General features: G+C 38.9%; 2 protein-coding genes across 9 annotated transcripts in view; both read right to left on the bottom strand.

The window, feature by feature from the left end:
- Nucleotides 1-447: 447 nt before the first annotated feature.
- LOC106129124 (lipase member H-like) lies at nucleotides 448-8,784 on the bottom strand. The gene is made up of 5 exons (XM_060947724.1): nucleotides 8,778-8,784; nucleotides 3,373-3,523; nucleotides 2,566-2,963; nucleotides 1,169-1,381; nucleotides 448-656 (listed from the first exon to the last, which is right to left on the bottom strand). Exons 1-5 carry the CDS (start codon nucleotides 8,782-8,784, stop codon nucleotides 448-450), a joined length of 978 nt encoding a protein of 325 aa, XP_060803707.1.
- Nucleotides 5,613-14,423, bottom strand: part of LOC106129156 (protein turtle) — a 75,178-nt gene continuing 66,367 nt past the window's right edge. For 6 of the 8 annotated variants that reach the window (XM_060947668.1, XM_060947667.1, XM_060947666.1 and 3 more), the window contains 4 exons: nucleotides 14,075-14,260; nucleotides 13,447-13,674; nucleotides 10,833-10,902; nucleotides 5,613-10,636 (listed from right to left, as the gene is read on the bottom strand). In XM_060947668.1, coding sequence (XP_060803651.1) covers nucleotides 9,655-10,636; nucleotides 10,833-10,902; nucleotides 13,447-13,674; nucleotides 14,075-14,260 — 1,466 coding nt within the window. In that variant the 3' untranslated portion in view covers nucleotides 5,613-9,654. Of the gene's footprint in view, nucleotides 10,637-10,832; nucleotides 10,920-11,999; nucleotides 13,675-14,074; nucleotides 14,261-14,423 lie in introns of those variants that run through there. The other 2 variants (XR_009657134.1, XM_013327633.2) reach the window with 2 other exon arrangements.

Raw genomic sequence — 14,423 nt, 5'->3', positions numbered from 1 at the left:
AGATCGTGACAAGTGGAAAGATGTAGTCTCTGCCTACCGCTTAGGGAAAAAAGCGTGAATTTATTTTATGAATATATTTATGTACATGAAGGAAAAAAATGAGAACAGAACTTAAGAGAAATTCAGTACAAGGGCATTACTTATTTCTAGAGAATTATGTTTGTACTAGCTTTGCCCGCAACTTCGTTCGCGTGGAATAGTTATTTTGGGCATCATTGAAGCCCTCAAGGATGAATAATTTTGCCTGTTTTTTTACATTTTCCATTATTTCTTTGCTTCTTATAGTTGCAGCGTGTTGTTATTATAGCCTAAAGCCTTCCTCGATAAATGGTCTATTTAATTATTTTTTCAATTCGAACCAGTAGTTCCTGAGATTAGCGCGTTCAAACAAACAAAGAAACTCTTCAGCTTTATAATATTAGTATAGATTTATTTCGAATTCTATGGCTATATCGCATATAAAGATTCATTATTGGTGCGCAGATAGAAGTTTCCTTCATCCGAAATATTGGCGGGCACCCCCATGTAGACTTCGCCGTTTGAACACCGCCCGTTTTCATATGCCTTCCAGTTGTCACACGGATATGCTCGGAATTTGGTGGTAGGGAATATAGATTCCGAGAAAAATTCGTAAGAGCGCCCGTGGCTGCAGGGATCTGCAAAATAGTTTATCATTAATTAGATTTATTGTCACAGGATGGGTTATCGGGTTTTGAAAACAATATTTTTAATTTGAACAAATAGCTGAACGTGGCCTGACAGTCTTGTCAAGACTGTTAGATCTGTCTACCCCGCAAGAGATATAGACGTGATTGTATGTATGTATTTTGAATCTTGAAGTATTTTTTTTTATAATAAAAATCTTAATCTGTATGTACATTTTATGCATGGTATTAAAATTAATAGTCAATTATATCCAAATTATAACATATACATTACAGGGTAGACAGAGCCAACAGTCTCAAAAAATTAATATTTGTCTGAATGATAGAATGAGATTAAAATAGTGAATTATATTTATTATTCGCTTTTACGACATCCATGGGAACGAGATGGAGTGGTCCTATTATTTTTTACATTGGTGCCGGGAACTACACGGCACGGCTTCTATCACTTCCTTAAAGTTCTACAATGTTTCATGTTAAGGTCATGTTTTTCTACCTCTTACCCGATCTCAAAGCCGCCAAGTCCGTACCCTCGCAGCCGGGCTGTGGCGAGGATCCGCCGTTGGGGTAAAAGTCTGCGTGTCCATGACTGTGCTTGTAGCCCAGGGTGCCGCAGCAGCTGTGGATGATGTCCACGAAGGCCGCGTCTGTCTCGTCCAGGCGGAAACCGGGACCCACGTCCGGGAACTCGAACAGAGGCCGGGCGGGGTCTAGACCTGGGAGACAGTTAATCTTATTGTTTGTAGAACAGCGGGTTATAAGGTTACCGATGTAATCAGTTTTGGTACAGGTCTTTTTAATTTTACGGAGCGTTGGTTGTAAGTGATCTTTTAGTAATATAAGTTTATTGTTAATAATTTAATTAAGTTAAATAATTAATTAAATAATATTATTAAATAAATTGTAATTAATTATTTTAATAATAATGTAATTAATAACATAGATATTTATGATAACTTATATTACCTACATTATAATAGATATAAGTTGTTAAACTAAACACTTTCTCTCTGCGTGTTGCACCCTCCGCTGTTTTACTTCGGGCTCTTACTTATTTACTCAATATTATAGAAATGGCTACACTGAAAGTTGTGCGTAGGAGGCGGATTTTATAAGTACATTCAATTTAAACTTAGAACTTCCATCTTAGATTGTAACTTGTCTGACCGACTAGTAAAATCTCCTTCAAATAATGGAAACTGATTCGCTGTTGCTTAATTCTATCGCAGATAGGGTGATAGGTAACCTACCCTTTGTTAAAATATAGTATCGTTGAGTTATACATACGCATATAGACGACTGAAAGGCAACGTTTAGAAGTATGGCTTTATGACGGAATTGAGATTCAAATAGTGTCAAGTTTCTAGCCCATCCCTACAAGAGGAATCCCAAGTTTATAAACCTATCTCTTAGTCGCCTTTTAAGATATCCATGGGAGAGATATGAAGTGAATATATTCTAAAATACTTTGAGTCTAACTGAATCTATGTTATTTATACCTAAGTGTTTCTCCTCTTGGATTTCACGGGTCTATACACCCCGGATTTTTGAGAGGCTTGCGTGGGGATATAAATCCAACACGTAGAGGCCCTTTGGAGAAATTGATGTTATGTTGTTCTTCTGCCAAACCCATTCCCGGGCATATCAATATGTCCATGAACAGGTCTCGGCAGGAGGTGGAGCTATTACAAAATAAGGAAAAGGATGATCGGTTATGGAGTTGACGTTTGGATGGATTTAAACTGGGCTATTGCTGCCATAATCATGAATACGTAACTATTATGTGGCACTACCTAAGTGTTTTATTATTGTCATTTCTGAACTAGAAAAAGCTTTTTCTATTTCTTTCACTACTACCAAGTTTGCTCTTTAGACATGACGCTATTTGTGAAAAACTTACCCGTTATTCTGTTCACTCTTCCTCCTGAAAACATCCCAGCATATCCCATAACGTGAGCTCCAAGGCTGTGGCCCGCTAAGTGTATGTGCCTGTCTTGAATCGCGTAGGACTCGCCGAGGGAACCGAGTATCTTGCTCAGTTGTCTACCAACATATCTGGTGCACAGCGCAGACCAAGGATATATAGGATTATCAGCCAACTCGCCCCAATCCACGAGAATAACGTTACAATCTGATGTATCCAAAAACCTCCTTCTTATGCCTTGCATCCAATCTGTTTTGCTATCGGATAGCCAGCCGTGTGTAACTGCCTTGATATCGTTAGATTCGTTGAAATATTTGCTGGTAATTGAGCCATTTTTAGGTAAGATCAACTCTTCGGCTTCGTCCATATTTTGCCTACGAAACACAGGAACAATTTTGGAAAATTAAAAGCCTGTAAGATATTCACCTATTACGAGAAACAAGTTTATTAATATTGCTTATAGATAAATATGTAATTTCTGTATTCTATGGCTGATCTGATATTATTAATATCTAAAGGCAGTGGTTTCTTTTCTAATTTAACTACTAATATTATCAATGCGAAAGTTTGTGAGTATGTCAGTATGGATGTTTGTTAGATACTCTTTCACGCAAAAACTACTGAACCGATTACAATGAAATTTGGTATGTAAGTAGCTGAAGACCCTGAATAACATATAGACTTTTTATCCCGGAGTTCCCGCGGGATTGATAGGGTTTCCATGCGGAAAAAGTCGCGGGTGGCCTCAAGTACTTATATGATATTTTAATGTTATATACTCACCTAGTATATAAATAAAAGTAAGCTTGGCCCAGAATGAAGCCCCTGTTATCCACGGGCAGAGAAAAATTCATAACATGTGTGGTGCCATTCTTTTCGTCTATAAAATATAACCACGATTCTCCATAGTCGTCTTCGCAACTTACCAATACCGCTGAAACAAACCTACATACATACATATACATACATACATATCATGTCTCTATCTCTTGCGGGGTAGACAGAGCCAACAGTCTCGAAGAGACTAATGAAAACAACTTATCTTCTAAATATAGGGATAGGTTTCGCATTTCGAAGTACCTACTTATTTATTCACACGTAAGTCAACGGGCTTAGGGTCTGGTAGGTCGTGTCAGAATAAACCCCCTTTTTTTGGCTGTTCAAGGCGTCGTGTGTTATTGTCGTCTTAGTCAAATTTTGATTCTAAAATCTAAAAATCAAGTCTGAAATGTCTATCTAAAATGTCAAGTCAAAGTCCGTTTGTCCATGGAGGCTGAACGGCCGCTACAGTAAGGAAACATCAAAAGGAAACCTGCAAGTTCAAGCAATTAGACGTTACATAATCTGAGTCAGATTCCTTCACAAACGTTGTGAAAGTCAGCCGGGAGACGGTGCGTGTGAAGACCTGACTTACCCAAGCGGCGGCCGTGGACATTGGATCCTTTTATATTAGGGATGCAACCGGGACTTACGCTAGGACTTTGCGCAAGGAGGATGATCATCCATCATCCTGGTAATTTTCCAGAATCAATCTAACAGGTGATATCCGGGAATGAGGAGGAGGTATACATAGGTACAAAGCAAGAAATTCAGAGATTTTGAAAAGTGAGTCACTAAAATATAGGATAGGATAGGCTTACAAACTTGGGATTCTTTTTTAGGCGATGGGCTAGCAACCTGTCAATATTTGAATCTCAATTCTATCAATAAGCTTAATAGCTGAACGAGGCCATTCGGTCTTTTCAAGACTGTTGGCTCTGTCTACCCCTCAAGGGATATAGACGTGACCATATGTATGTATGAGTAACTAAAATATTCAACCGTTTATCTACCTATGAGAATTAAACACGAACTATAAATATTGACGATCATTTTCCTACAGTTTCGAAAATACAAATGGTGTCATTTCGTATCATCAGTTCTTAAATACGACTTATCTTCTCATTACCATGAATAGTAAAATTTTGTGACAATTTCGGTGGAATTATTGTTTCCGTTTGTAATTTTTGTCCCTTTTTTACATTTTTCTTAGTACCATTTTGAATGAAAGCTGTTTTAATATTTTTTAATTCAATAACGAAATCAATTTTATATTATCGTCGATATTTGAGTGGTAAGGTAGGTAAACTGCCATTTTTTTCTGTCTTACCTACGTACTTACAATAAGTAGTTTGAATCCTTAGATTCTCGATGAAAAATCTACAACTTTAGGTAATTTAATTTGCAACCATGCTCCAAGCTGGGTAAGATTCAGTGTCTGGTGAACGTAAACGGTAATAGCTCCGTGAATATTGATGAACATGCCTTACCTACTCTAGGATGGATACAGTGAATCCTGGCTCCAGGGAGAGGACGCAACCGGGACAAAAGGCCAGAGAATGAATTTGAGCCGTGTGGTTCCCGGCACCAATACAAAAAAGAATAGGACCACTCCATCTCTTTCCCATGCATTTCGTAAACGGCGACTAAGGGATAGGGTTACAAACTTGGGATTCTTTTTTTAGGCGATGGGCTAGCAACCTGTCACTATTTGAATCTCAATTCTATCATTAAGCCTAATAGCTGAACGTTGCCATTCAGTATTTTCAAGACTGTTGGCTCTGTCTACCCCGCAAGGGATATAGACGTGACCATATGTATGAATTTAGTGCTCGAAGTGTATTTCACCTTTGAAAAACCTAAAAAAATGCAAAAACCAATTTTCGCGGTCGGCTACGGGTACATATTGAGTCCATAAAATTTAAATGCATTATCATTGATTCGCATTATGTTGTTTGGCATAATTATCGTTTCACATAAATTATCATATGTAAAACATGCGGAATGTTGGTTATGTCAAAAAACATTATGCGAAACGATAATTAACGCCATTAAACTTTATGGGACCCTGCATGGATTAGTTGGAAATAATGTAAGCTCGTGCATTTTTATTTATTTGCCTCTTACGACATCCACAGTATCCTCACAATACAAAGCTGTAAACTGCAGGGAATCATTGCAGAATAAATAAGTAAACAACAGCATAATCATAGCAACGTTATTGTATTTTATTTTTTGAATTGAATCCTTCTGTGCTTACACAGTAAACACATGATCTCAACACTTATATAACTAAAAATATTCTAAAAAAAAATAATTAAAATAATTTATAATCCGATTTATAAAAATGTAGCTTGTGCATTTTGATCTCAACGAGGCGAACTTATCGTGGTTACATCGGATTACAGTAAAGTGCTGTACGATATCTGAAAAAACGAGTAAACCGTTATTGTGCCGAGATATATTGTGCAGAGGCCTTACTCGTAACTAAGGACCACAAACTGCTCATGTGCACATTATTTTGTTACTTATTTTCCATTATTTTATACAAACTGATATATACGTTTTAGTTACATTAGTCTAATATATTGCTATCTTTTTCATTTTAGTCTATAGAAAATGTCGAAGGATTTTAGGCTATTTTCTGAAACGCTTTAATCACTTTTCGTCCGTATTTCATGAAATAACTTTATGACTAACACGATCCAGTTATTGGTTAGTTAATTAATCAACTTAAGTGGTTGAACCCACGCCATTACGATTAAATTATGTAGTCTTGTGAAGCCAAATTGATGTTACTATTTTAAATCAATTTGCTTCAGGACTTAAAAGAAAAATTCTTTATAATGGAAAAGACTAGATATCACATGGTTTGAGCTATATATATATTAATTTTTGTTACTTATTTTTGTAGGTACGTTACAAAGTGACAAAATTAAATCTAGTTTAGTAGTTAGGTACGTCTCTTGATATTTGCTATACTCCGTGGGCAGAGAATCACGGACAAAATTCATTTCGATTCGACATTTTCCCTAAAAAACGTCTTAGTGATGGCGGAATCAAATATACGCTTTGGGGTATTGGAATCTGTCCACGTGAGTTAACATACTGTTAAGACTACGTTCCCAATTTGTCGTGACGTCAGATAGACAGATGCGGTTTAAAGTTTCTGCGGTGCGTTTTTATCGCGCAATAAACTATCGCTGTCTCGTTTCCCGTTATAGTAAAAGCGAAACAGCGATAGTTTATCGCGCGATAAAAACGTCGTCGCGCGTGTCATGCAAGAGAGTATTTATAATAGAATTCTATTTGAATATACCACCTGTTAATGGCGGTATAATTGAACTGAATGGTATTATAATTGGGGTAATATCTTGCAAAATTATAATTGGGTTGGATTATTCGATATTGGACACAGTGAGGGACGAAACCTTGTCCGAAAAACCGTCTTGACATCGTGGGAACGCGCCCTTAGGGAGTCAGATTTCTAGCCTCATGTAATAGAATAGCTTGTTACAAGGAAGTCCAGGATAAGGTATACTTAATATAAAACCTACAACATGCTAAGAAGGTAAATCGTGTACCTACGCAAATGTGCGATGTGATTGGGTCGTGAACCGTTTGCGAAACATGAAAATATTGAATAAACAATGTTATTTACAATTATTTAAAGGTATACTACGACAATTGTATGAGTTTCGTAGTAAAAGGATGTGTCGTGCGTTAATTGCTTTCTGCGATAGTCGACGCTAATTTTATTTATCAATGTACAGTGGGCCACGAGCAAAGAATATCACCTCGTATTATGGGTACAGTACGCACGTATCGAGATGGTGTACCTTATATGTTGCCCACTGTATTCACAATTTTCATTTGATCCCAACGGTATCGGGCTAAATTAATTATGACTGATAAAAAATTAATGATGGATTTCGCGCTAAATTTAAAGTCGTCCGTCCGACAAACCACTCGGCAAAACTGTACCTACAAGGAAGTATAAATTCGATCGCGTCCCACGAAATTTCGATTTATTTTAATCGTACTTTTTACAGTTGGTCAGTCGAAAAAATTGAGCATGTTTGACATAATATATTATAATTATTATGTTATTGAACAGCTGCTTATTTATTGCACGAGTTGTCGATCCTAATATTCTAACGTGTATCACTATGGCAAGAGTTATTTAATTATAATAATTTAATTCAAAATGGAAAATATGTCGCGTTAAATTGTCAACATCCGCAGTGAATTTGCTGTAGAGGTCTTGACGTTACAAAGAAACATTTTAACGTATATTTTTTTAAATTCTATGGCGATGGTTCCCTGCAAGTCAACATTGTCGATAGATAGGTATCGCTAGTGGGCTCCGCACTCCTGCAGCCGCCCGCTTCAACGCTCATGCACGCACATACATAACTACTAGTACTCCTTATCGTACAGACCTATCTATTTGTTATGATTAATTTATTTCAATTTCTTTAAAGCGTACATTTTTATACTTATTTCTTATGAGGTTCTTATATCAACTATATAATATTTGTTAAAATTGTATATAAAAATCATAGCTGAAACATAATGTAATGTGCATATTAAACATAAAGTATGCACTGACGAGGGAAAAGTAAAGCTATTATAACAAACGTAACACTAAACAGTCTTTGTTCTGACTGATCAACTATAGGTGGGATGTTTCAGGAACCGATAGAGACACGATGATATTTTATTGTTATTAACTAAACGAAATAACTTTGAAATTCCACCATGGAAAAATAGGCAAGAAAATAACAGGTACCTATCTTAAGGTCGTTGTTGCAGAATACCTGATAAAAACTTTGATAATATCATTAATCAACACTAATTAATCGTGTCAAACATATTTAACTAAAATAACATTGAGTATAATAATTTAACTTAGTCGTAAGACGGCGTCGGGGTGCGGCACCGTTCCCGCCAAAAGGTCAGAACCTCAATCATGCCATACCTAAATAAATAAGTGTATGTTATCTAATATTTTTACATATTTACAGTATATAAATTATACACGGCACCTAAGTACAATAACATAAAATTAATAAATTTGTACTCGAAATAAATCATTCAACAATAAAACAATTCAGTTAATATGTTTTGTTTCGATCTACAGTAATTATGTCTAGTGTCTACTTATGATTATTTTGTTGCATATTATAGAAACGCCGGGCGGACTCCGTGTGGCGCGTATAGCTTCGCCACTCGGAGTCCGCTCGCGCGTTCTTCGTAATTAATTATTTAATAACTACAATATAATTGGTATGAGCGGTGTCGTGGATGCCTCCCCGCTCATACCTAAAGCGTTTAGGTGCGTTTGCGCGCGCGCCGCCTGCCCTCACCTCGCATGGTATACCCACAGCGGGGTCCATACTGGATTTTATAAATTTTAATGGTATTTCGAAGATAACATATTTTTTTTTTGACATAAATATCGTGTCGCATAATTTTTTAATCTAAAATCATTATGCTAAACGTTGATTATGTCAAAAAATTTAACTTAAAAAAAATATTATTAAACCCAATATGGACTCGCAGCGGCCGTCCCTATGGAAAGGTGCCCAGAAATCTGAATTGTTTTTCAGATTTCTATGGCGTAAATACAGTTATATCGACTGCTTAATTGACATTTTCAGACAAATGAGGCAGGCGGCGCGAGGCCGTGACGCCACTGCATCCACTTTACATACGTACATTATGACAGTCATGTAGCGTCGTGTGACTGGAACCGTTTCTAAATAACCTAATTACTTTATAATATCACCGGCGACGCGCCGGTTTCGTAGGTGGGATGTTTTGAATTAACACTACTTAAACAGTGAACGTATCAAATCTTCTACTTCGAGTTATCATCCCCGTCTCGGATAGATTGCGTTACTTAAATCATAACATATGACCGAGCTAATTAGCATGTAGGGATAGCTACGCGTGCCCAATAAATGTTACAGCTAGGCGGAGGTGTGATAATGTCAAATCAATATCAGACTTAGTACTTAGCGAATATGATCGTTTTCACTAATCGTAGAGATCGAGCGTCGTTCGTTCGGAACCCAAAATGTATTGAGTGTCGAGTTTTCGAACAGTAGGTTATCAAGCTTACTGACTTTGCTACTTTACAGTCGTCTCACAAGTGAGACGTATTAACGAGCGCGTTCAAAAGAAATCTTTCAAAAGTTCTTCCTATTGGAATCGGGGATCGGTGGGTCTGCGGCTTCGGCCTCAACACACCGTCTCCGCGGGCGCCGACGACAGCGACAGCGGCGGCAACTGTGACAGCGGCGGGAGTTGGGACAACGGCGGCAATTGCGACAGCGGCGGGAGCTGCGACAGCGGCGGCGGCGCGGACAGCGGCTCCGGCGAGCGGCGGCGCAGCGCCTGCCGCTTGCGGAATTCCAAGAATTCCTCTTTCATGGCTCGCACACGGGCTTCGACATCGTCCCGCGACGGGCGCGGCCGCGGTCGCTCCGGGGTGGAGGGCGTGGGCGTGCGCGTGGCGCGGTCCCACTCGTAGTGCACGTCCACCGAGCCCGCGTCGCCGGAGGCCGGGCGCGGCGCCGGCGCGGGCGGCGGCGGCCGGTAGGGCGGCGGCCGCCACTCCGCCAGGCTGCCCGCGCGGCTGCTGCGGTTGTGCTGCGACGACGACGCGTTCTTGCTGCCGAACCCGCTGGACGAGCTGCGGCTTTCGGGCGAGGCCTCGTGCGGCGGCGGGCGCGCGTGGCGCGGCGCGGCCCGCTCGCGGCGCCGCCCACCGCGCGCCGCCGCCTCCAGCCGCAGCGCGCGCAGCCGGAACGGCGACGGCGGCGTCGGGAACGAGCTCTCCGCCGAGCTCGGGAACGGCACCGAGCTGAGGTCGGACACGTGCAGCGGCGACCAGGGCGTCCAGGCGGCGGCCCAGGGCGGCCACGGCGGCCAGGGCGGCCAGTGCACGGCCAGGGCGGGCGAGGAGGCCCGCACGAGCGGCGGCGCGGCGGAGGGCCGCAGCGGGGCGCGCAGGCGCGGCAGGAAGCCGCCGTCGTCGGAGGAGGAGGGCGCGGGCGAGGGCGCGGGCGAGGCGGAGGGCGCGGGGGAGGCGGGGGGCGCGGGGGAGGCGGCGGGCGCCGGCCAGTACTGCGCCGCGCCGCCGCAGCGCGACGCCGGCCACACCCAGTTAGCGGTGAAGCGCAAACACTGCACTATACCCGATATTCCGCGTTCTCTAAATCTGCAAACGAACACGTGATACATTAAGATTCATTGAATCGCAAAATAGATGTCATGTCCAGATCGATTACAATTCATAAATTATCCAACCAACCTGATTTCCTGTCGAGCAGCGATAATAAAAAAACAATATTAAAATACTTGTCAATAGCCATCAACATAATGTTCATCGACAAAACAACATTTCTAACACTTACTTCTTAAAAGGCACTTGAGTGCTTTGAGCGGCGCGAAGGTCGGTGAGGCGCGCGGCTACCATGTTGTATGCTGTAAGCGGATAATTTCTGAACATTACTGCAGTGTCTTTCTGCTCACACACTCCCCCGCCGCAGCCCGCACCCCCACCACACAGTACCCCCACCACCAACTCACACCATATTGTCAACCTCAAAGCTTAATATTAGGAAAGACAATCTTCTTAAACTTCCTTTTTTAAACGTCCACGAAATGAAAATTTATGCATAAAAATGTGAATGATGTAAAACAATTTTATTCCGATTTTTATGATTAATGATGAAATAAGTTCTCCTTGAGGTTATTTTTGTAATCTAAAACGCGAATAATTTGACATATACATATGTATATAACATTAAGAATATGAACACACAATTCTCGTCTATAAAAGGGATAATTTTAAGTCTTTCCTAATATAACAGGTGAAATGTCATGAATATACAACGGTGTATAAGATATACAGGGTGTAACTTATTTTTATTTATATTATAACATTATGTAAATAAGTCGTGAATTGCTTATTTACCATTAATGGTTAATTTTGTGCTTTTGTATTGCTGCAGTTACAACAGTACGCGCTTACAATCAATCAATCTTTCTGACATACATTACTGCGGTAACAATAGTAAAATAACCGATTACTAAAATTTATCAGACTTTTAGAAAACAAAAGCCGAAATACTGATAATTTATTCAAAAGCTCTTGTCCCATTATTAAAATAAAAACATCAGTACAATAAATACATGAACATGGAGTGCTAAAAATTACTTAAGGTTTTCAAACTATTCTCACTGGTACACAGTTTTCCCCATTAGAAACTGTGTTTTCATAACCACATGGTTATGTAGATTCCGTGTGGTTGCAATTCTAAATATAGTTATTTTGAAACCATAAGTTAGTGTAGTAATATAAAATTTTATACACCCTGTATTTAAAAAAAACATAACAAAAACACATCCACCAAAAGGCTGAACTTAGATAAGGAAAAGGAAAGTTGAAAAAAGAAATAGGAAAGGCAAGCAGGATTTCAGATTAAGCAAATTTTAGACATATAAAATAGGAGTAGGTCAAATAATAAAACAAAATTAAATAGTGATAAAGGAAGGTATTTAATTTTGATAAAAATAGCAAACTAAAATATTTAATTCCACACCATTATTTAATTATAAAATAAGCAAACTAAAATATTAAGTCCGACACCATTACTTAATTAAAAATAAGCCACACATAAAAAGAAAACAGCAGATATACAATACACACAAAATTTAAGTTTCAATTCATAAAAGTAGCTGAAACTTTTGTTACACCACATAAAAGAATTATGAAAATAATGCATAATATTTTATGGCATAATTTTTATCTTATATTTGTATGTGAAAAATTATGCAAAACGATCATTATGACAAAATTCTTCTTAATCCAATGTCTGTTCTATTTTTGTTACATTTCTTTTTATGTGCAATAAAGAATTTACAAACAAATAAACTGAATAAACAGTACAATAAACTAATATTACTGAATTATGATTTAAAATCTTCATTTAACAACACCATTTAACAAAAAACTAAATAGATAAATAGGATTTATAGGATTTTAATTAATTTCGGTTTATTATCTAATATTGTATTATTTAAAAAAAAATTAATGCCGATAATAATTTATTTTTTCATAATATATGTATAGTCTGGTAATAGTTTCAGCTATTTTCGTAGCACAGATGAGAAATGATTGGCTTTTCCACCGACAATATGGCAAGTTAGGTCTTTCGTAATGTATACAAAAGACATCAACTGACTTTGTGTCGCCGCATATAGAATGGTCTTCGATATTTTATATATATTTTTTAAATTTATATACATATTGTATTTTTTATTTATGTAATAAAACAATAATAGCGTATTTTCCTTATTGAGTTCTTGGTATCAAATGGTCATTACCTATAATAAGTGTAAAGTTATCTGTAGATTCTGTTATAATAATTATAGTAATATTTTCCACACTGAATGACTTACAGCCATTAGTGAATACGCTAAGATGAGAATTTATGTTTTTTTTTCTATAATATCTAAGGTAAGGATCATTCTATGTGCGGCGCACTGGGGAGCGGGCTAGCGGCCTGCGGGCGGCACCTCACCAAAGACAACGTTCATGTCAAGAATATAATGAGACAGTTTTTGAAGAAACAGGATATAATAGAGTATTGATATATATTTCATATCCTCATAGTTCGTTAGTATCTCCGAGTGTCAGTCACATGAATTTAAAACACGTTGACTCAGACCAATTTATTCAAAATTAATCACTTAAGCTTTTCGCTCAGGTGTAATTCGACTTAGTGAGTTTAGTTTTTAAAAATTCATGAGCTATATACCAACCACGCTTGGATAAAATTTGTTATCATTCATAACCGTTAATTACAAAAAGATTAATTTCGCAATGGACTCTTAAACAATTTTGTCATTGGAAACCAAATACAATTACTATAAAACGATTATACCAATTTCGCAAAAAACTCTAACTATGACATGAAAACGTAGTCTTGGCTGCACCGCCCGTCCTTTCAAATAACACCTCACCTTTCTCCTGCTTTCTTCTCTTCCTTTTGTTGCAGATCTTGACCGCGCATACAGACAGTATGATGGCGACGATGAAGAACAGTATTCCTCCCACCACGCCGGCCGTGATCGCTTTGTGCTTGACCCGTGCCGGCACCGGGAACTTCACCTCTTCGGAGCTCTCGTAACTGGTCGCGGAGTTGGCCAACACTCGGAAGTAGTACGTCCGTCCGCCAACTAGGTTCTTGACTGGAATTGGGGAAAGTTTTGGGTTCAAAGCTGTTACTTTTTAGGAGAGTCTATAAAAATAACGCTAATAAAACTTGGGATTCTTCTTTCAGATGACCTAGCTATATTATACGTATATTGTCACTGTCTTTGAAGCTAATTCCTCCATGAAACTGTTTATCTAAACGTGCCTGAGTTTACTTCGGGATATGGAAGTAATGTTTGTGTGTATTTTCCTAAAATAAACACTTATTTCCCTTGGCTCATAAAAGAATCGAGATACAAATAGTGTGACATAAGCCTACTCCCAACTCGGCTTTTCTTACTCGGCTTTAACGACATCCATGGTAAAGAGATGGAGTGGTCCTATTCTTTTATTTTTCTCGTAAACCACACAGCACCACATGCACGCTATACTCACCTAAATAGCTGGTCTCCTCGGGCCGTATCTGCCCCCGGTTGAGGGTCTTCCACTGCGCGTCGGTGCGGTACTTGATGGTGTAGTACTGCACCAGCGGCGCGCGCTCCAGCGGCGCCTGCCACGTGATGAGGAAGCCGTTGTGGACCTCAGTCACCGTCAGGTTCCGCGGGGGGCCGGACTTCGGACCTGCGCGCATTTCATCGGGATCTCTTTCATTCGACTAATTTTGTTTTGTCCTATTTTTGTTTGGCATAACGAGTTACGCATACACTTTTTTGTCATAATTGGTTTTTTGGCATAATCATTGGTTTTGGCATACTATTTCAATAGGCATAAATATAGTTTAGAC

The sequence above is a fragment of the Amyelois transitella genome, chromosome 14 (assembly GCF_032362555.1).
Source record: "Amyelois transitella isolate CPQ chromosome 14, ilAmyTran1.1, whole genome shotgun sequence".
NCBI lineage: Eukaryota > Metazoa > Arthropoda > Insecta > Lepidoptera > Pyralidae > Amyelois > Amyelois transitella.
This window is presented reverse-complemented; position numbering and strand designations above follow the sequence as displayed.